Source organism: Hirundo rustica, chromosome 9 (assembly GCF_015227805.2).
Source record: "Hirundo rustica isolate bHirRus1 chromosome 9, bHirRus1.pri.v3, whole genome shotgun sequence".
In the NCBI taxonomy this organism is placed as follows: Eukaryota; Metazoa; Chordata; class Aves; order Passeriformes; family Hirundinidae; genus Hirundo; species Hirundo rustica.
This window is the reverse complement of record NC_053458.1, coordinates 21,112,518-21,135,804: the sequence shown is the minus strand read 5'-3', so window position 1 is coordinate 21,135,804 and position 23,287 is coordinate 21,112,518. Positions and strand designations below refer to the sequence as shown.

Below are 23,287 nucleotides of genomic sequence, written 5' to 3'. Positions count from 1 at the left end.
TCTCTGCTTGTGCTGGAAACGCTGAGCTGGCACAAGCGTGTGAGTGCGGGCGGGGGGCTGTGACGAGCCCGGGGGCTGCGGGCCGCTCCCCTCCCTCAGCGCGCGTTTCCCGCCCGGCGGCGGGAGGGAGGCTGGGGCGGAGCGAGCCCCGCCGCTCCCCGCCGCTCCCCGCCCTCCCTCCGGCCCTCCCTCCGCCCCTCGCCGCCGGGCGGGCCCGGATCGGCCCTCCCCGGCCCTCCCCTCCCCGCCCCTGGCAGCCGCGGGCGCTGGCAGCATCGCGGGCGGTGCCTCGTCCGCGCCCAGCTGGCGGGACATTGTGCGTGTGTCCGCGCTGCACGGCCCCGACATGTTCCAGCTCCTGCGAGGCTTCGTTCTGTCGGCGGCCGCCTGCGACGGCAACAGGGATGGCGACTCCCGGTACGCCAACCTCTTCCGAAAACTGGACCTCAACGAGGACGGGAGGGTGGACATTGCCGAGCTCCAGACGGGCCTCCGGGCCATGGGCATCCCTCTGGGGAAGGAGGCGGAGGAGGTAAGCGGCAGCTGAGCGGGCTCTGCCGGCGCCCCGCGGCCCTGGGGAGGGCAGGGCGAGGCGGGCCCGGCGCCGCTCGGCCCGAGGGACGGGGCACGGCCCGGCCGGAGCCGCCTCCGGGGCTTGGGGCCGCTCCTTGATGGAGGCGGCCTCGGGCCTGACGTTTTTCTTCCCCGGGCCGCTGTTCCAGCGCCGGGGGCCGTGTTGTGCGGGCACGCCCCGGGTTGTAGGCAGAAGGTCCCCAGCGCGCACGGCTGTCGGCGGTTCCTCTGCCAAGTAGGTTTACTCATCGCGTGTGGACTTTTGACATCCTTTGATTCCTTGTTGAGTGATACTCGATAGCACATTCCTCTTGCAGCATGATAAAGGACGGTAATTTACAGCTTTTTTCCGCCGCACCACCCATGCATAATGTAGATCAGAGTACATTAGGGTTTGCTTTGGGCAGCAGGTAGTGTAAACCTGCATAGCCGTAGGTTGCGATTTCAGAACTAGTTATTTAAGCTAAACACATAGACATGGAAGTTATTCTTCTTGGCATGGATTGTTGTCAGATACCGAGGCCCTTTATTAGAAAATGCACGCTTGTAACAGTGGCCATCAAACCACGAAACCGACAGTGCCGAAACTCTTTGTGCTGTGGCTTCTGCAGTGGTCACTTGGACTATTGCATTCCTTTGTCCCTTGTATCAATGTTGTGACCTCGGGAGTCAGTAAAACTTAAGTCATCAAGCATTCCAGTGTGATGCTGACTTACTCTAGCAGGTCTGACCTGTTACCTGGAAGAGAAACTTCTCTTTCCTAATTATTTTCAGTAATCCCCAGTCTTCAGCATATAAAATCATTTAATGTGCAGTTCTGTAGGCACAAGTGTTTGTGTGGTAAGGTAAGTCTGCGCTGGCAAGACACACATAGGTTCATTTAGGCTGAGCAGGTACAGGTGAGATGTGTGGGGGGAGCTACTTTTGTAACAATTCTGCTTGTTTCAGTTTGATGAAATCGGTTTCAGAATGATTCCATGGCATTCCATTGCCTAGCCTAGACTAGCTGTTGCATACTTTCTGAAAGAGGTGCAGGAAAAGGAACTTGAATTTCAACTCCATTGTTAAAAGATGTGTTGGGTCAATAATTCAGTGACCTTATGCTGACTGTGTGACAGTTTTTTCCCTGTGGTCTCATTATTTGGTCTCTGTTTTGCCTCTTTCTGTTATATTTAATTCTCCGTCTCCTATACTTAAGAGAAAAGTATCCAACAGGCCTCTTGAGTTGAATGGTGTTTATGCAAGAGTATAAATGAAAGCACACTTTCACTTCAGCATTACTGCTGGTCAAAATCATCTTTACAATAGGCACTTCTTGTGTTCTTAGGTTTTCATAATTAAAGGAGGACAGAGGTTGGCCTTTTTGGTTATCCATGAGAGTTGTCAGTGTTCAGAGCATGCTGGCTATGAACTTCAGTCACACGTTATACACACATTGTTGTAAACCTGTTGTACCAGTTTGACTGTAACAGTTTGGGGGGGTTGCTTATATTGAACAACAGGCAAACAGGTGACCAGCTAATTTTCTGGTGTTTAACAGAGGTGGTCTTCCCACATGTTTCACCAAAAGCCCTGGTGTGCTGCTGAAGATTTGAGCAACTTAGCATTGAAATTTCAAGTTCTTTCTCAAAATCAGTGATCTTCACTAACAGTGAACAACTGAGTAGGTGTCAGATTATTCTCAGTTGCTTCAGGATAAACTGAAAGGGATACCCATGAAATAGACATAACTTGGATGTAACAGAGAGCAGGAACTGCTGCCTTAGTTGTTAAAGACACCCAGAGTAAACAAAATATGCCATGAGTCATCTTCTCATTTGGGAGGGGTGGAAGAATTGTTGGAGTGCAGAGAAACTTCTGTGTGCTCATGGTTTTAAACTATGGTGGGCACAACTGGAACCAGAAACTAGAGTAGTGCTGTGTACCTGTTAATAACTAGACTTTTTGTAATACGAGAGCCTCAGTAAGTCCTGCCTTCTGCTTCTTTCCTGCCTTTATGTGGTTAATCTGCTTCCTGTACTTTCTTGAAGCTCAAAGCTGCCTTCTCCCACTTCAAGCTCTAAAGTGATGTTGAATTCATTTTTCTTAGTGCTTGGTAAAAAGGTATTTTATTAATGAAGTCAGATCATAATATTTGGAGAGGCAGAAGTAGTCTTATAATTGCTAATAACTAATGAGTAAGGAATTGAGACATGAAAATATTATACAATGGGGCAAAGTGTTATCTACTGAACTGCTCAGCATAGTGGCACCATGGCATGGGCAGAGCTTGGGATATCCTAGAGCAGAGTCGGCTTTGGTGCCTCATGAGTGCGTTAGAGACTCAAACCTTATTCTGTTGATGCTGGTCTGTGTTAGATTTCCAAAAAATCTCTTGCAAGGCTGGCTTCCAACACACAGTATGAAATCCATATATGTGGGAGGGCTGGCCATTGTTCTTCTGAGCTGCACAGCTGCTTTCTGGCTGACCTGTGGAAAAGGGACTGTTTGAGTGTTCCTGGCTTCCACTGCAAAGTCAGTTGGTTCACTGTATAAATTAGTGTTTGTGCTACAAGTACTGCTTTGTGCTTTTGTGTTGAAGTGCAGTTCCTCTCTAGAAGGAAGATGCATGTTTTTAAAAGAGGCAAAGCTACTATCCATTTGAGTAATAGACTACAGGTGTGCACCTTCCATCGGCTGTGAATTTGTGTGGTACGCTTTGGAAGTGGCTTGCATCTCCCTCTAAGGAAGAATCGTTTTTCACATAGCAAGACATCATAGCTCAACCTGACAGAACCTCCTGACTGTGTTCTACTTGACCTGCCTTGTGGCAGTATCTGACAGACAAAAGTAAATGATGGGAAATCTGGAATGTGTGCTGCTTGGAGGCCGCCAGGGTTCCAGGGTGACTCCTGTTTCATATTGTAGTTTGTTACCTGCCAGGAATGGGTTACTTTGCAAAGCTTTGCAGAAGATTCCCGACGTAATGCGTCATTATATATGAAGGAGGAATTCAGGGTGGTAACTATCAAATGTTGCTCTGTAAGCAATATTAACAGCTATTGTACAGTGACTTTGATAAGCAGAGACACAAAATAGATGCTGGGATCAGATCGCAAGTGATCTCATGCTGTGTCTTCAGAATGCCATGAGCACCATAAATGGTGTGAGTGGTTGGATGAAGTACTATTTTTGTTCATCCTTCTGCTGCAATCAGTCCTTACAATAAATCTGTAGGAGGTGAACCCCATATTTCAAGCTTCAGTTTGGGATAGGAACAGCCAAGTATTCAAATTCAGGTACTATTTATACATTGAGTTCTGGAGCTAGGAATAGGAGGCTCTTACTGAAATGTGTAACTGCATTCTGGAACCAGTCTAATCCTCCTACTGGGACTGACTCTCTGCAACATTTTGACATAATTCTTTGGCTACATTAAAGCTTTTTGGATAAAGAAACAGTGTGAAGAGACAACTCTGTGTGGTGGAGACAGGGCCTGATGAGGCTAAATTTGCAACAATCAGACTATACTCTGTTTAGAGTAATTGACTGTTTCTGAAAATTTGAGTCCAATCAAGTCTAAAAATACTGGGGACACTTGAAACACGTTTCTGCATTTAACCACAGGAAAATCATAATTCTGTCAAGGTGGGCAGGCCTCTGTGCTGTGTTTCAGTGCTGTCTCAGGATGAGGATGGGTGATAACGGCCCAGGTGTGTATTGTTTCCTTCTGTGCTTTTCTTGGGCCTCTAAAAACTGCAGCTATATAGTGCTTCAGAGCTTGAACAGTTCTTAGTCCAGAAAGCACACACTTGTTTAGTGACTGAGCTAAATATGTCCTCAAATATTTGTCCACTGCTTTATTAAGATTTTTGCACTTATTTCAATTTTGGTAACTTTACCTATGTGGCAAAATTACAGGGGTAGTGTAGACCAAGGTAACTGAAGCCTCCTTCATCATGTTGCAGCTTGGCTAGAAACAGAGGAAACAGTGATTACTTTGGCAACTTTGAGGAAGATACATGAATATCTTATATCACGCTGTATCTACTCTTAGAATTTATCATACCTGTATACCATACATACAGATTTACAGTCTTAAACACTTCAGTACTTCCCTGTCTCTGTGTCGTTCTTCATATGCATTGAAGCTTTCTCTCAAACTTGAGAGTTTGCCCAATCCCTGGTATTATAGATTTAGAGTACTCTGGCATCCTCAACTTTTTATCAAAACAGATGTCATGTCATGTGATTGTAGAAAACTGGAACTATTTAGTTCCTTTAAACTTCCCATTTCAGGTGATAATAGATGTGATAATTATGACTGGTTATGGGGACTTAATTGTGAAATACCACAAATATGTATTCAATTTGTAACTTTGAAAATTTGTAACTTTGAAATTGAATGTATTCAATTTACTTTGCTTTCATTGTAAGCAAACATGTAAATCATTATTTCATTTCTGTGTGCCCAGCTTCAGAGGCTTTTTTTCATATGTGCTGTAGTCTCTAAGTCTCCATATGAAAGAGCAAGATGAATCTGAAGAATGCTTTAAACATCCAAGGAGATAAAATGAATTATTTTTTAATACTATCTTGATAGGGTTTTTTTACTTAACAATGACAGGTACAGTGAACGATTAATTCTTCCTCCTTTTGCTGCAGAGTGCAAGAATGCCAAGAATTCCCAAATATGGGAAGCCTCACCTCTGAGACATGTCTTAACTTCTATGTTGAAATGCTTTGCTGAATCCCTGTCTTGAGACAGCAGTGTGTCCCAGGTGAACAAACAAGGGAAACTGTTAAATCTTTGAGGTGACCATGGCCAGGATGCCTCTGTAGCAGAGTGATCCTGTTTAATGGGAAAACTCACTCTACCAAGTATGTTCAAAGTCAAAAATACCAGTGTAACTTGCAAAGAATGCTGAATGAAAGTTCAAGGAATAGTTTGCATCTCCCATGTGTGCTGCTTCAGATTCTTGAAATTTAATTCATAGCTATGAGTTGAGAGAGTTTATCCAGGTCCTGGAGGAGCAGCCTCTGTGAGACATTTGGGGAGAGCATACTTGCATCTTGTCCTTTTTTGTCTCGTTCTCTAGAGATTCTGTTAGCTGAGATGGACCAGGGAGAAGATCTCTGCTAGTGCTGTTCTGTTGCAGGGAGGAGCAGTGCTTAGGGCAAGGAACAGGAAAGGGAAGCTCTGCAGCTGACAGCAACATCTGCTGCTGTTCTAGGGTGCAAGTCTGCTGTACCGGAGCGGGGGGCTCCTAATGGCTGGCTGTAGCAGGTTTAAAGGGTCTGGTTGGATACTGCTTACATGTTGGTAGTATCCTTTGGGAGGCAAGAGAGTAAATATGAATGCTGATTCTGGACAAGTTGGGAGGCCTTTAGGGGCAGTGCAGATTGCCGTTTTACTCAGTGTTGTGTTGGATTTCTGGAGGTGAAGTGTCAGTTTTGTTCATGTGTTATGTGGACTCACTGGGCTATAAAGCTGTGTGAACACGTCCTCAGGCCCTTTCCCTTTATGCTGGGTTTATCTCCCAACTCATGTTTGACAAGGCTGACTTTAATAATCTTTGCTAGTGGTTTTTAGGTTAAAGTCTGCATAAATTTGTGTAGTCTTAGCAGATATAAATAGGAGAAGACTGTTGTCCGCTATGTGTCCCATAAAGGGAGAAGTGTTGTGTCTACTTCAGCTGTGACTGAATTTGGCATCCAATAATATTACAGTTGTATAACATAAAATAATAGAATGCAGAGTTATGCAAATGGCTAAAAAATACTTTTGAGGGAAAGAATTGAAAAAGGAGAAAAAATCGTGTTTGGTTTTATATATAGTAGTTCTGATTTTAAAAGCAAATGTAAAATGTGTGAGTGTCTAAAGGCATGATGATGTTCTTACTGTACTGCTGGAGTTCTTTGTATGCAGCTTTTGTGTCTGTGCCCTTTGGAACTCTGCTTGCAGATTGCAGAACGCCTAATTGCTACTTGCACCAGTGATGTATCTTGAAGTGCTGTTTTGTGCTTGTGTCTTGTAGATAGCACGATAGGAAGCCAGTAACTTCTTGATGAATCACTTCCTTTTAAATATTCTTTACATTATATTAATTAACTGAAATAACAAGCTGATGAATAGATTGGTAATCCTTTGTACTCAGCAGCCCCACCTTTCATGCATGGTTCAATTTTGTAAACATGTGAATGTGAAGGCTCATGCACAATACACAAATAATGAATAATGTAAAAATTAGACTGTGAATTTAAAAGAAAAGTCTGCATAAAACATCAAGATTTCTAGTGTATTACATTCTTTGTCTTTATGTTGTAGCCATGAATGTGTTGAAGTTCATAACTTTGGCATAGGGCAATCTAATAATTCATCAGGACGCTTACAGAGAAGGGTAGGGAGTTTTTGATGTGTATATAAAGCCTGTCTGTAATTCTTTTTTTTTTTTTTTTTTTTTTCAACAGACCTGCTGACTTACTTGCATTTCCACACCAAATACAGAGGTCTTCTGACAGAGCAGGAATTCAACACTGCAACATGATTTATATAATGGGGAATTTTTTTTTTTTAAATACCTTCAGTGTTTTGGTCTGCTTTTGGCCTCTTGTGTTGGTGTTGCCTGGTTGTGCAGGACTTTGAAAGTACCTGTATTAACAAAATATGCAACAGAAAAAGAACAAAAATAGTAGAATTATGAAGAAAAGAAAAGAGAAGAAAAGGCAAAGGTGACAGTGTCATGACCAAACAGGTCAGCATAGGGGCATTTTAGTCTGTTTGTGAAGGCCTGTAGCATTAAAAAGAAAGATCACAGAGTTGTTTGGATTGGTAGTGACTTTTAAAAGGTCTTGTAGTCCAGTTCCCCTGCAATAAGCAGGGACATCTTCAACTATATCAGATTCCTCAGAACCCCACCCAGTTTACATCAAATGTTCCCAGGGGTGGAGCATCTGCCAGGCTCTGGGCAACCCGTGCCAGTGTTTTACCACCATCACAGTTAAAAACTTCGTCCTTATATGTAATCTAAATTGACACTCATTGCATTTAAAACCATTACTCCCTGTCCTATTTCTACAGACCCTGCTAAAAGGTTTGTCGCCATCTCTTTTATAAGCCCCTTTAAGCACCAGCAGGCTGCAGTAAGGTCTCCCTGGAGCCTTCTCTTGCTCAGTGTGCAAACCTCCAGCCTTTCCTCATCAGCACCTCACAGAGAGATGCCTGTGCTCTCTGATCATCTTTGTGGCCTCCTCAGGGCCCTCTGCACCAGGTCCATGTCTTTCCTGTGCTGAGGACCCCAGAGCTGGATACAGAACTCCAGGTGGGGTCTCATGAGGGCAGAGCAGAGGGATGGAAGCTCCCTTGAGCTGCTGGTCACGCTTCTTTTTCTGCAGCCCAGGATATGATTGGCTTTCTGAGCTGCACATACACGTTGCTAGCTCGTGTCATCATCATGTCCTCCTATACCTGTCAGTAATTACCAATCCTTTATGTGGTCACCATTTCATTTTATCCAGTGAATTATCCTAATTCCTTGGGGTTACAGTATTTAGATTATGGGAAAAGAAATGGTGTGCCTTGAAAAACAAACATTTGGGTCTGGGCCTTTGTAAAGGCGAGGTGATCCCACAGGAAGGCTGTAACAAGAAATGGCAGGTTTTATGTGGCAGGCATGCCAAACATTGTTTCCCAGGACTTGTAAGGGAGTGTTGGCACCTTGGTTGGTTCCTGCTCTATTGTAAGCAGGCCTATTTTAAAATGCATCCAGTTCTCCTCCATCTGAAAAGTTGGTGACCCAGGCACTGGCAGAGTGACAAGTGGCTGTAATTGTGAAAAATCTGGTAGTATATTAAATGTAGAACAGCAGAGTTGGATTCAGTGTTGAACTGAATTGACTGATGGAGTGGTTTGCTTGAGGACGCTGTGGGATCTCCATCCTTCAGGGTGTCCAGGGCTCAGTTGGATGTGGTCCCACACAACCTGATCTAATTAGATCTAATTAGACATGCTTTGAGCTGGGCTTGAGGTTAATGGACTCCAGAGGTTCCTTCCAACTTGAATTATTATTTGATGCTCTGAAGGGGCAGTTTGTACCTTGGACTTAGTGTGCCAGGGTCCCTACAGAATCCAGGAGGTGTCTTCCTGCTGGCTATGCCCATGGAGTATGGAACCCCCAGGAGGAAGTTTCTGCCTGCCAAGTAGAAGACAGGCTTCTTTCGTTGTTCCTGTTAGTTCCCCAAACTTGCAAATTACTGACTTTAATCTGAAACTTTAACACCCACGTAATTAGTTCATTTCATAGACAGCAAGAGGCTTTTGTTTGCATGAGATTTTAGATTTCTGCTGAGAGAATAACACATGTGCCATACGTTTTTGTTGCCTGTTGTTTCTGTTCTGCTTCACTGAGAGTGGCTGAAACTGCCTTGAAGTCTGGAAAATAACTGTCAAAACAGAAGTAGGAAACGGAGAGTATGTTTGTCCTTACCATTTTCTCATTGTTGCAATATGGAATCCACTTCTTTGGCAGAAGAACTGAAAGGTGCCCCCCTTCACACACAGAAATTATCAGATAAACTTCTTAGGCGTTCCTGTTTTCTTTGGCTTGCATCATCTTCAGCAGCGGAGGTTTTGCAATTATAATTTAGATTTGTCCTATCTGTGAGACAGATCTTTCCTTGTTCTGCATCTTGGTTTGTGTAGTTTGGGTAGCAATTGGGAACAGTGACAATTTGTGTGGAGTGGAACTCGGGCAAAGTGATTACAAGTGCCCCAAAAGTCACCTCTTCTCAGGAGAGGTGGGAGCCCAGCAGGACACCGGGACCCTGCAGCATGAGGTGCCGTGTGTGGAGGAAAAGATGGCTGGAGATAGCAGAGTCTTTGAGAGGGGACCCTTCAGACTAGAGAAATTTTTAATGGTGGGGTTTGGTTGGATTTATTATTATTATTATTAATCTACTAGCCTTTCTTAGTTTCTTGTTAGAAGGTTGTGGTCAGGACTGTATCCATGATATCTATAAATGTGAACTAACCTTTTTTTTTGTAATGGAAAATTCTGAACTGCTCTAACCATATGAGAGAAGCACGAAACTGAATTGATGAGCCTATCTGTCTATGCAGAACTTGCTGTATTATGGGAGGTAAATAATTTGCTCATTTCACGGTGATGTGCCACATAATTTTGCTCCATTTCATTGAGAAATCCTTGATAATTGATAAATGTTAGGGTTTTGAGATGGAATTTTAAGGTACATTACTTTTTGTAGAGGGATAGGGAAGATGAGGGAGGCAACATAAATGTACTTAGATGTCTTCAGTCTTTTTCAGACACTTGCAACAAATGCACCAGTTCTCTGCTTCCTCTGTGTTTAGTTTCTGTAGCCTAGAACTTGTTGGACTTTGGTCTTTTGAGGACTTCTGCTGATTAAAGAGGAGTAAACAAAATTAAAACCAGATTTTGCAGATTAGAACAGCCGTTCAAATCTTGTTGAGGATTAATGTCCTGGGGTGACTTTATGCAGAAACTACAGTTGCACAAGGCAGTTTGCTAAATGGAAGATACCTGGAAGAATTTTTGGCATATGCTTTACAGGTAACCTGAAGTGCTGTGTGGGAGGGAACTTAGTAACTGCAGATGAGGAGAAGGTAGAAGTGCTTAATGCCTTCTTTGCCTCAGTCTTCAGTGGGAAGATGGCTTGTCCTCAGGACAGCTGTCCTCCTGGGCTGGTAGATGTGTCAGGGAGCAGATTGGTCCCCTGTTATCCAGGAAGAGGCAGTCAGAGAACTGCTGAGATGCTTGGATGTTCATAAATCTATGGGCCCAAATGGGATCCATCCCAGGGTGATGAGGGAGCTGGCAGATGAGCTTGTGAAGGCTCCATCATTTACCAACAGTCCTGGCTCACTGGTGAGGTCCCAGGTGACTGGAATCTGGCCAGCGTGACACCCATTCACAAAAGGGTGGGAAGGAGGATCCCGGTAACTGTAGGGCAGTTAGCGTGACCTCAGTATCCTGTAAGGTCATGGAACAGTTTGTACTGAGTGTCATCACACAGAATTTACAGGATGGCCAGGGTCTCAGACCCAGCCAGCACGGGTTTAGGAGGGGCAGGTCATGTTTGACCAGCCTGGTCTCCTTTTATGACCAGGTGACCCACCTGGTGGATGCAGGAAGGGCTGTGGTTGTTGTCTACCTGGACTTAGCAAGGCTTTTGACACTGTATCCCACAGCACACTCCTGGAGAAGCTGGCAGCCTGCTCGAGACTTGTTTCCTGCAGTCCTGGCAATTGCATACCATGCATTCAATGCATAGTTAATTTTACACAAAGTGTTTCTATCTGCAGGACAATTCCTAGGAAGCACATGCAAGAAAGGAAGATAAGTGTGTTTGTATTTGTTACAATTCATTTAAAATTGTACTCAGGGCTTCAGTTTGGAGCACAAAGCCATGTTCTCTCAGGCTCTGGGGGCTAGAAGTGCCAGTGGGGAAAGATCTTTGTAATTTTTTTGTCAGCATTTGAAGAGTTAATTGCTGTTTGTATTTTTTATCTTTATAATTCATAGTTAATAGACCACTTGATTAAGATGGTGATCAAGGTTCTGTTTATTTTACTGACAGATTTCACGTATAGGAAACTTGTTATCTCTCGGGTTTTTCTCCTCTCCGCATCTCTTCCTCCATAAATTATTTGATACCTGTAGGTATAACTTGCCAGTGCTGGTAAGAAACCTTAAAATTTCTGCACAGAAAAGTTATGTAAATAATGCTTTCTTAAATATATATTTACTGCTGAGTGTTTTCTCTCTGTATGCAAATACTGAGCATGTTAAATTCTGAAAACAAAATGATGCTTTGTGACCTGCAGTAATTTGGACAAATAAAACATTCCTTTTTCTCTCAATAGAAAATTTTTAAAGCTGGGGATACAAACCAGGATGGACAGCTGGATTTTGAAGAATTTATGCAGTATCTTAAAGAACATGAGAAAAAGATGAAGCTGGCATTTAAGAGCCTGGACAAAAACAATGATGGTATACCTGATTTATTTTATTTGTTCAAACATTGTTTAAAGAAACTACAATAAAAGTAATGTAACTTATATTTGTCTAAACTGAACAAAAAGTTGTGACTATGCAATCCTTACTTCTTTTTCTTAACATGATCATAATTAAAGTTTGCTATAGATTGAAAAAAAAAATACTATTATAGTCTTCATTCTTTCTATTTTCTCTAAGTATACTGAACTGGGGCTCCTTGTTCTCCAGATGGAGAAACTGTGAGGAAATTTTTGATTATTTCTAGCTATTAAAGGTAAACCAGTTTTTAACTAACTGTATAGTTGCATCCCATTTACTTGGTCCTTGTAGTAGACATCAAAACACATCATCTGTGGTAAGTTAATTTTTAACTAATCTTCTCAATTATTCAGCTGTTAAAATGAGTTCCAAGGTGCTAAGTTTATTAGGATCCACATTTTAAATATGTATCATCTTTATTTTAATGTTTCAAGGAAAAATTGAAGCCTCAGAAGTTGTCCAGTCCCTCAAGATATTGGGTATAAACATTTCAGAAAAACAGGCAGAAAAGATCCTGCAAAGGTCAGAAACTTCATCTTCTTTGTATTGTTAGTTTTTTTATTTTTCTGTTTCAGAGAAGGGGATAAATGGGATTATGACTTTGGACGGTGTTGGTAGTTACCATTGGAACATTGGTTCTGGGAGGAGAATGTTACTTTATTTCTCTGTAAATGTTGTTGATAGGAAGAAGCACTGTATTATGGTTTATAAATGGAATAGGACTGATGCACTTGGATAAGAGAAGCATAGTATTGAAAGGCCATGGCAGATTCAGCCTTGAAGTCACTATATGGAATTCACAGTCAGTTGTTATTGATGTGATAACCCAAGTTAAAAAAAAGGGGGGTGGGGAGGGGGAAGAAAAAGCAGGAAACCAGAACAACCCCCCACCATTACCATTTCCTTATATAGTTTTGTTCAATTTCTTTTCAGTATTGATGCTGATGGGACAATGACAGTAGACTGGAATGAGTGGAGAGATCATTTTATGTTCAATCCAGCTACAGACATTGAAGAAATAATTCGGTATTGGAAACATTCCACTGTAAGTTCAACTTCTCTTTTAACCTAGTGCAGCCATTAGGTTCATCTCTGCTGTGTTAATTTGTGATATTGAGTGTAACAGCTTCACACTTGTTACATTTCAAGCATATCAGTATTGTTTGGTTTTCCTTTTCACTTCATGCTCTCCCATTTACAAACGAGTTTGTGTCAGATGAGTTCCTTCTGAACGAACAACTTCATCTGAACTTTGCAATTAATTATCAGTAATTCTAAGGACAGAATCTTTTTCTTCTTTTGGAAATATTTCACAGAAAAATAATAACCACAATATTAAATATTTTTCTTTGCATATTACAGTATGATTTGATTCGTTGAAACAATTTATATAGACATTTTAACTTTTCTTATGTTGAAATTAGTATTTGCAGTTATACAGTATCATTATAATTATCATAAAATCACTGCTGTCTTTACTGGTGATTTTCTGTGCACATTGTGCTCTTTTGTGCCATAGAATTTAATTTAAGCATACAGAATATACAGCAAGAGGTTATTCACTGTGCAAAGAAATTTTTTAACTTTTTATTGAATGGAGCTGTTGACACCTCAGTGACTGATTTTTAAGAACAATAATAAAGTAAGTAAACCAACAGTAATCCTATTTGCTAAATAGCCTTCCTGTAGATTATTGGAGGAAATAAAATAAGGTTAGATGCCTTTGAATATAGTGAGACCATTTATATCTCTGGGGATTAGTCAGCATTTCCATAATAAAAAACCAGTTTATGAGATCGGAGAGCTTTGAGTGTTTGACACTGTACAACCTCAGTTCAGGAATGCTTGCTAAAAGGGAGTTAGCTCCCTGTTTGCTGAAGAAAGCACTTGAAGCACTGCTGTGAGGTCAAATAGTCCTGGTCACAGCTTACTTGGTAGAAAAAAAACTCTTTTAAAAAGTTTAATAGAATGCTTCTTATGATTTTTAAACGTAAGATCTGTATTTTTTTTTTTTTTTAATTATGGAATGTCATTAGTTGCCCCAGAGAAATAACTGAGGGAGTCTCCTGTGATCTTAGTGTTGCAGTCAGCTGATGACCCAGTTATCACAGCAGGCAAAATCCAGCCACACAGCAACACAGCTGGTCTTTGAGATAAGAGCAGATGTGAGACCTCCCAGCCTCGCTGGCATTGACAGACAGCTCTTACCATTCCATTTTTATTATACAATTGCTATCAGACTCTCCCAAGCAGATAGCTACATTGACATAGAATTATTATGGTAGCTGTGGCCTTTCTGTTATAAACACCCGCAGATTCTTATTTTTTTTTTCCTTAGTTGTTTAGGTCTCAGTACACACAAGGTTTAAACCCTGGTAGAGATGCATAATATCTCTTAGAACACTGAGTTTTTGTTTTGAGAGTTCTGATTGATCTTTTGATGTTTCCATGTAGTTGAGCAACTGGTGACACCTTACTTTGAAACCTCAAATGTGAGAAAGATGAAAGGATTTTCCAATTAATCTGTTCTGTGTTCAATATCCAGAACAGTTGGTGCTTATCTTTTTTTTACAGTGGCTATATTTACACTCTGCATTCTGCAATTTTTGTTCCAAATGACCAGGGCAATATTCTGTCTACTAACAGAGAGAGATTGCAGCATAAATTAGGGATGTAATGTCTACAAATCGATGATGGTTCAAAGGTTTATCAGTTAATACACTTTCTGGTCAGTACTTATCAGTTATTAATACATTTTTGGGTTTTTTATACGTTTAATTTATGTGTGAGAGCAGATTTGCATTATTTGCAGTGTACTTTTTCTCATGTACCATGATTATAGGTTACGCTTAGAGCAGAAGTGACATGTGAGATTTCATAGTGTGATGTTTTATCGTTAAAACCTATTTTAATGTTGTTCTTTGATCAAATCCAATGGCAAAACAAACATGCCCCCCTTAGTGAAATTTCAAACTTTTATAGCTGAAAAAAGTAATTAAGGTGTCTTTGAGTATAACTGATGATAAGAAAAATCTATAAGGCATTTTTCAAACTTCTCATTTTGTAGGATAATACGCAGCAGTTATCAGAGACAGAATATTCGGGTGTATCAGCTGTTAAAACCCTGCTTTAAAATGCTGGGGAGTGTGGGGGAAGGAGACATCCCACATGTGTGAATAAATTACCGTGAGAGAAATCTCTTGTTAGCAACCTTAGGAGATTACCAAAGTAATCCCACAAGACTGTCTGGTGAAAGGTTAGCTGCAACGTATAAGCATTTGAGCTTTAGTGCTGACTTTAAAGGACTGCTGACCATGACAGAATGTCTTTGCTTGGGCCGTACTCAAGGAGGAAATTTGTCATAATTTTTAATGATGATGGTGCAGTCTTTGAAATGGTGGGTCTGTGGTGTTATTGCTTAATATCTATGTAGAAGTCACTTAAAGCTGCTTTTCATTGAATAGCAATGCATAGCAAGTTAATTATAGAATGTAAATTAGAGGTATTTTTTATTTGTAACTGGCACTTTATTTGCACGTTCTTAGGTAGTACATTAATTTGGAATTAGAACTGTGGATAAAACTGAGGTCATGGAATGAGATAATTATTTGCACACCTTTGCTTTGGATTCATAAAGGTATTGGATATAGGAGATAGTTTGACTGTTCCAGATGAGTTCACGGAGGAAGAGAAGAAGACTGGGCAGTGGTGGAAGCAGCTGTTGGCAGGAGGAGTGGCTGGTGCTGTCTCTCGAACAGGTACAGCACCCTTAGATCGTCTTAAAGTCATGATGCAGGTAGGTAAAATGTTCAAGCATTTCTTGGTTTCCAGTGTATCACTTCAGTTTTTGGAGATCTGTTGGGAAAAAATTGAGGGCCGATGTCAGTGTTTAAATTGCAGGGATCCAGCTATGTTTTGACAATTGCCAGTTTTTGTGTTCATAAAAATGGTATTTTGTAGACAAGTGGGGGGAAAATGTAAGCATAATGTTACAGTATTTGTGCTACTGAAATTAGATTTTTTTCACTAGTGCATATGGTTTCACTAGTTGATATATTTAATCAATTTAATACTGATGAGTTTTATAATCTAATCAGAGCTGTGTTCTCCACTGTGACTTTGGTTTTGTTTTTTTTTTTTTTTAGGTTCATGGTTCAAAGTCAAACAAAATGAATATAGCCAGCGGTTTTAAGCAAATGTTGAAAGAAGGTGGTGTCCGATCCCTTTGGAGGGGGAATGGTGTAAATGTTGTGAAAATAGCTCCTGAAACAGCTATTAAGTTCTGGGCTTATGAACAGGTAGGATGATAAACCAAGAATGAAAATAACGCTAAATAAAGTCCTAAATCACTCTCACTGTTCATTATTGGCACTGTTGTATTATATAGGACTTGTCGTGCTTGGGGATTTTGTCATAGTAATTTGAGTGACTTTCAGATTTAAGATAGCCTATAGAATAGTTACTACTGGGCAGATTTTACTGTTGTATTATAAGCAGTGCAAATAAACGATACCTGTTACATGTTCTAAGCTGTTCCTGATTCTGCATGGCTTTGTGTGGTGTACTGCATTAGTATCCAGATTGTTGCTGTGAAGTGACAGCAGGCAAAAACTTTGCACATTACGCTAGCTGAACTTACAGGGGATCCGTTGAAAGTCAAATATCACAGTGCTATGTATGATGCCCTCATCCTGGATTTCAGAGTTATATTTACCTCTGAATCAGCTTTAAGCATCATGTTAAGGCCTAATCCTCCTTTGGGAAATGAACTCCCATTCTGGTATATTTAAATGAGCTTTATTTTTGCTCCGTGGGGCTTGCTAGTGCCTCAAGTAACACCGAATGAGCATAGCGCTTATCTCTGTACCAGGAGGAGATAAAAGCAACAAAATACCAAATAAACTCAGGGGGGATGGTGCAAGATTGAACAGCAGATTCTGGTGCCACGGAGTAACCTGGGGCACATTATTCTTGTGGAATGGCACAGTATGTACAGCACTCAATGTGCTTCCGTGGAATTGACAATTTATCTTCCATTCTTTGATTGGACAACTGGATCTGCAAGGGAATCTGGTTGCTCTTTGTTTTCTGGAGTTCTTAGCGCCAGTACCCTTGAGTTGGCTGTTTGCAGAGCGCCTGATGGTGCTGTGGGTGACTGAGGTGTTTAATCTAAAGAATCCTTGCAGGCTGGAGTGTTTATTGTGTTCTGGAGAATCTTTTTGCGTTAGCAGATGCGACTGTAAATGCATGAAAAACTAAGAACGGCTTGAAAAGGCATTTTGTACTTTACTCTTCCCTTTTGTAATAACTCTTGCCACTCCTGAAGAACGTGTGGGTTTTTTGTGTTTTAACTGTACAGTATAAGAAGATACTCACCAGGGATGATGGGAAGTTAGGCACTGTTGAAAGATTTGTATCTGGTTCTTTGGCTGGAGCAACAGCACAAACGTCTATTTATCCCATGGAGGTAAGAGAATCTGCTTCCACTGGAGCCTTAGGTTTGTTTCCTAAGTAAACCAAATTTTGTGTTTGAAAATACTGTAAAAATTCCTCTCTAATCTGATATCCTAATTTATTTTTACTTTAGACTTCCTTTCAGGCTTTCAGTGCTAGGTATTTTAGATACTCTGTGTTCTGATTCTTGTAATTTTTCCATTTATTTTGCTGTATGATATTTTTTAAAACAATATTTAAATAACACCTAGTGCAGGAAAAAAGATCACACGAGAACATTTAAAATTCAGTATGTATTCAAGCATTTTGTAAATTTGGCATAAACCTTTTTCCTGCTATATGTAAGCAAGGAATGGCCTTGTCTGGACAGACATGAAGTTCTGTTATGATGGGAAGCTGTGCCTGATGAAGAGAACAGTGTGGGGGAAGGATGTCACAGCTACAGCTCAGGCTGGGTGGACTGGCTGCTCTTTCCCCTGCAGGACATACCTGTAGGTGGTACTACACACTGCAATTTAACTAGTGTTATTATCTTAACCACTCCAGTGTAACTGTCACACACTGTTTCACAGAAACAGCATGTGTTTTCTTTACTGCTGGTTCCCCAGAAGGTTTATCACTTGTGCAGATCCTTGGTGGAATAGGTGTTGGGGCTGGGACTAAACCTATACCAACATCAAGTTTGGTGATGATGGCAAATGTAACCGAAATAGCTTTCTCATGGCTGGGGATTTCAGCAGCAACAGAACTGTTATCATTGCTGAAGTGATAATGACCTCTTTAAAGAGCATCCTTGCTGTTCCAGAGGGTGAATCCCAGCTGACCTGAGCACACAGATGGGTTAAGTTAGGGAAGAACTGAAACATGATGTAGATTGTCTGCATGACACTGATCAGTGGAGACAAGGGAACTGTTCTACAGTGTCTTCTGGTTTTCCTCACAAAGATATGGTACTGCCCTAGAAGTGTTTCTAGAATATTTCTAAGTAAGAGAGAAAAGCCAAATGCCAGGAAATTCCTGAGAAAGATGCAATCTTATGAGGCTTTAAAGTAGACCAAATTGTTGCTCAGGAAACTTCCTCTGTGGTTTCTTTTGGATGCTGTTATTAATTTCTTACTCCTAAGATGCAGTACAGACTTACTTGAATTATTAATCAGGTGCTGGATTTCAGTAGTGAGACACAATCCTTATATTCCACAACTACCTCTCTAAGTGTCATACTTTTTGAGATATTATTTTCTTAATATGCTTTAGTGTTCCCAGACCAGAAGTATCATCTGCTAGCATGTCAGTACCCTCACTTGCACCTTAGCTAATACTTCTATTGAATATTGCCTACACTGTTGCCTTCAAGTTGATCAAATATCTGCCTGTTTTAATCAAGAAAATAAAGCTAAAATGCAATTTAAAAGGCTAAGAATCTGTAAGCTGGTATATAGTAATGTGTGGTGCTCTGCACTGATGACAGAACCTGAATAAGCCTGCTGCTAACAGTGCAGCAGTAATCAGAGATTTGCAGCTCTAAAGTGCAAAGCAGTTCTAGAGAATGGAATAAGCAGAAATCTGCTGTGTATCTAAAATAGATTAATAAATAGGTATGTAGTTAAGACTGCTATTTTTTTCCTTTTAGGTTTTAAAGACCAGATTGGCTGTGGGCAAAACAGGGCAATATTCTGGGATGTTTGACTGTGCTAAGAAGATTTTAAAAAGAGAAGGTCCAAAGGCCTTCTACAAAGGCTATATTCCTAATATTCTGGGTATAATTCCTTATGCTGGCATTGACCTTGCTGTTTATGAGGTGAGTTTAGATCACTGAATACGTGTAGCTGTCATTAATTAATTCACAAAAAGCGTAAATATTTTTTAGAATGTTTGTATTATTGTACTATTACAGCTGGTTCAGTTTTAAAGAGACAAACGAGACTTTGCACTAATGTTACTAGTCCTCAGTGTTTCTGTTTGCTCCCCCTGAGGAGTGCCTAGGCTGATGGGCCCTTCCATGCAAGAGTACCAAGCAGGAAATGTGCTGAGAGGATTACTCAGACCTTGGCAGCACCGCAAGCTTTCATACTCACCTAACCTTGTTAGACATACCCATTTTACAGGAAATATGTGCCTTTAAAAGGATATCCCTATTATGGTAGTTTATATGGGGGTTTTTGCCAGTTGTTAGGTTTATGAGTGGATTATATTAACCTGAATTCCTTGTATGTCTCTGCAACCAGAATTCTTTCTGGCTGACACAGCTTTTCTGAGGAACTTGAAACATTGCTGTCTTTCCATTCCAGAGAAGCTGGCACCCATTTCACCCACCAGCAATGATGAAAGTCTTTCATCTACCTTATATAATATCTGTTACTTCAAAATGAGTTAAATAACTCATATGCACAGATTAATTTTTTTCTAGTCTAGACAAATCTTTTTTTAACACTGCATTAGTTATCACCAGAACTGCTTGAATAAACATTTTCAAAGCTGTATGGAATTTATTTTCTACAGCTGGCATCCTTACTTCTGCATGGGACGATGTGCTCAGCTGTGTGGAGGTTTCATTGTACCCTGTGGGGTGCTGAGTTGTTTCCCTCCTCCTCCCCCCAAAGTATTACAGGTGCATGGGCACTTTCCTGCTGCTGGATCTTTTAAGGATTTCTCTTCTAGGTACCAGTGTTGTAGTCTGGTTGGAGTCCTTCCCTGTGTGCTAAGGTGTTTACCTGTGCACTCCAAGCATGTAGAACCGGCCCAGTGAAAGCGGTGCTTTTCAGGATTTAGCCCTTAGGATTTGTTATGCATAAAGATGTATTTGTTTACCTTTTTGAATGCAGATCTCTCCTCTTACTGTTTAATTTTATACCTTGGCAGCTCTTAAAGAGTACGTGGCTAGAACACTACGCCTCGAGCTCTGCCAACCCAGGTGTTTTTGTGTTGTTGGGGTGTGGCACCGTTTCCAGCACGTGTGGGCAGTTAGCCAGTTACCCCCTCGCCCTTATCAGAACACGCATGCAGGCTCAAGGTGAGTCCTCTTGTGCTGAAAGTGCTTCTGTGTGGTCACATGAAAATTGTATCATGTGGGGATAGCTCGAGCAGAGACAGAGGAATGAAAAACAAACAAACAAAACTTGGAAAAACTAAGGATATATCTGGAAAATTCTTCTTAATGTTGGTCCCTTCTCCCTCTTACCCCCAATACTGTTGTTCTTCATGCTCAGTTTAAGAAGTAACATTTCAAGCACTGGTGCTTTGTATCTTCTGAGAGCCACGTTCCATGCAAGACTACCAGACACAGCCCCTGTCCTAGTCTGGAAACACTCTTTTAAACTTTACAATGTTTTCTAAATTTTAGAGGTCAAATGATAGGGCTTGAATTGTCCTGTGAGGGTAGACAGCAATGTTTGCTCTGTAGGACATTTCATTAGCATAGTTTCATAGTTGAGATTTTTGTTTGATAGCTTTCTGCACAGATTTAAGGATGGAAGCCTAGATTTCCAAAGGAACTTAGGTGGATAATGCTTTCCAGTGGGATTTAGACACATGGATATCTCCCAAATGTCTGGGATTAAAAGATCTCTTTTCAATGGCCCTATGATAGCAGGTTCACGATCCAGGTGTTTGAAACTTGCTCAAGATTTTTAATATCACTAGAACTGTTTTATAACACCTTATCTTCTTGTTCTAGCCTCAGTGGAAGGAGCTCCACAGCTAAGCATGGTTGGTCTCTTTAAAAGAATTGTTGCTACAGAGGGACTCCGAGGACTTTATAGGGGCATAGCCCCTAATTTTATGAAAGTGCTTCCAGCTGTCAGCATCAGCTATGTTGTATATGAAAAAATGAAACAGAATTTGGGAATAGCATGAAATGAAGGAAAAAGGTGAGATACTTCTAATACTGTTGGAAACACCAGAACAAGAATGTTTTCTCAAGTAATCTGCTCTCACAGTTAGAGACAGATCTTTATAGAGAGATGCTGCAACTTCCACATTTGCCCCTAAGTGGGAAGAAACTTTCTTAAATTTTAGTTCACCATTTCTAAACAGATACCTATATTGCACTTTAAAATGTCACTGAGTTGAAAAAAATCAAGAAACTGTCTTTAAAATCAGCAGTATGTTTTTATTTTTATGAAATAATGCATATTTTACTCATTGGGTTTTTTTTTAAAAAAATTGTCCTTTCTAAATGTGTATTTGTCTTGGATCAAACCAAAGGTAGGAGAAATTTATACTGCCTTGATACTGAATATATGAAAGTGACTTTTTATTTTGTCACGCTGCCTATATTCAAGCAATTCACAGGAGACATTTTGCATGCCTAGAAGTGAGCACTTTTAATATTTTTGAAGACTGAATATTAAGTTCATAAGAAATAGGATCTTGGATACACACGATGATGGAATAACACATTAAAATGTAGCCCATCACCTTTGTCGTCTCTTTTTAATTTTTCATTATTTAAAGAGCCTGAGAAACTGCTGTTCTGCGGTATCGGAATACCTCAAATGGATTTACACGGTATTTTTGTAATGCAATCAGCAATTTTGATAACTTGCTTCACTGGACCTGCTTTTCATTGCACTTGTAAATGTCAGCACTGTGAACCATGGCAAAGTCTGGGTTACAGCTGCAGGTTTTATGGGATAATAATACAAAGGAACAGGAAAAGCTGGGATATCAGACCCATTCCATACAAGTGCAAGTTGCTATTTAAAAACAGGATGGAGGATCCAACATGAAGCTGGTAGGAATTGTAGTACAGCCAATGGCAGAGCTGTTCATAGCTGCCTTGGGAACAGGAATGCTTCTCATTTTGCGCTCTCCATTCTTTCCCTTATTCAGAGGGCTGCATCCACTATGTGCTTTTACCCAGCAGAGGATTGCATTATTATGTAAAGGCTTTTTTCCAGTTTTGTCATGTGAGATCAGTCTTCTGTGCACACTAGCTGTGGGTGTGAAATTGGGATAATGAAATACTGAAGTGTTTTGTCCAAGTGACCAAGTGGCAGTGCTGACCTCGGGTGCCCATCAGATTGATGTCAGTGTAGCATGCAAAGCATGCACACAGGCCTGTTAGTGCTTGAGAAACAGCTCCTCCTCAAGAAACACAGCAGTCCTTCCTCAATGCAGAAAGATAGGTTTTTCCATGTACAAGTCCTTCCAAAGGGACTTTTTGTGTGTGTGTGTGTGGAGGGGCACACAGTTGCCTTCAGGCCTGAACACTGAAATATATTAATTATTACCAGACTCATTTGTTAGGCTTTTTCTGCTTTCTGTAATGTGTAGTGTCTTAACCTTGGTAAATTCGAGATTATACTTACCTTGACCTTTTCAAAGCAATTGCTCTTAGACCACTTTCTGAAATTGGATTACTGAAGGAAGACCTTCATTCTGTTAAGGTCATTAAGGGTCTTCTTTTTAATTCTTTCTTTTTTGGGGTGGGCATGAGGGGTGCATATTTTTTTAGGTTTTTTTTTTTTTTTTTTTTAAGCAGACAAATAAGCAAGCAAAAATAACTGCCTCAGTCTCCCTTGTTCTACATATGCTTTGGGCCATATTGTTCAAACAGCAATCATATGTAAATTTGTGTTCAGTGCTTCAATGGCTGGTGTTTATTCTCCATAAACTGATACATAACAATTCCATAAAATCTGTATTATAAAATTTTTTATCACATTTCAGAAAATGGCAGCTCTAGCTGTATTTTCGCCTTCCCCTTAGGGAAACGTTGGACTTTGCACTTTAAAAAAAAAAAAAAAAAAATCATTCTGTCCAAATCATTTATATGTATAATGCCTTTCTGGTCAGAGTTTTTCTTGGTTTTTGCCAATATCTTTTTACCTTCGTGGGATTTGTGAGATCAGTTGCTGATAATTTTGTTTGACTGTGACCAATGAGAAAATGTATTTTGTGTGTGATGTAAAGGTGACTTTAGCATTTCTATCTTCCAGACATTTCCATTTTGTTTATAGTGTGCAAGTGCCATTATGAGTATTGAAATTATGGTGACCTTTTCAAATGTTGGAAAGATGAGCTGTTTCAGATTTGATTTTTCATTATGTGCCTTGATGATGACTGTATTCAATTGTGTATTCTTCGTCTCTTAAATGGATGTTTACCTTTCTAGCTCTATAAAAGTACCAGTTTCTAATAAATCTTTGTTTCCTTATCTGGCTGCAGTGTGCTGATTTTTTGTTTGTTCGTTTGTTTTTTGGTTT

General features: G+C 40.5%; 1 protein-coding gene across 1 annotated transcript; it reads left to right on the top strand.

Annotated features, from left to right (window-relative positions):
* Nucleotides 1-261: 261 nt before the first annotated feature.
* SLC25A24 (solute carrier family 25 member 24) lies at nt 262-23,237 on the top strand. The gene is made up of 10 exons (XM_040073295.2): nt 262-532; nt 11,456-11,582; nt 12,062-12,149; nt 12,561-12,672; nt 15,265-15,423; nt 15,773-15,925; nt 16,987-17,094; nt 18,712-18,879; nt 19,941-20,091; nt 20,755-23,237. The coding sequence occupies exons 1-10, from the start codon at nt 347-349 to the stop codon at nt 20,931-20,933; spliced, it is 1,431 nt and encodes a 476-aa protein (XP_039929229.1). The 5' UTR covers nt 262-346; the 3' UTR covers nt 20,934-23,237.
* The last annotated feature ends 50 nt before the right edge of the window (nt 23,238-23,287 follow it).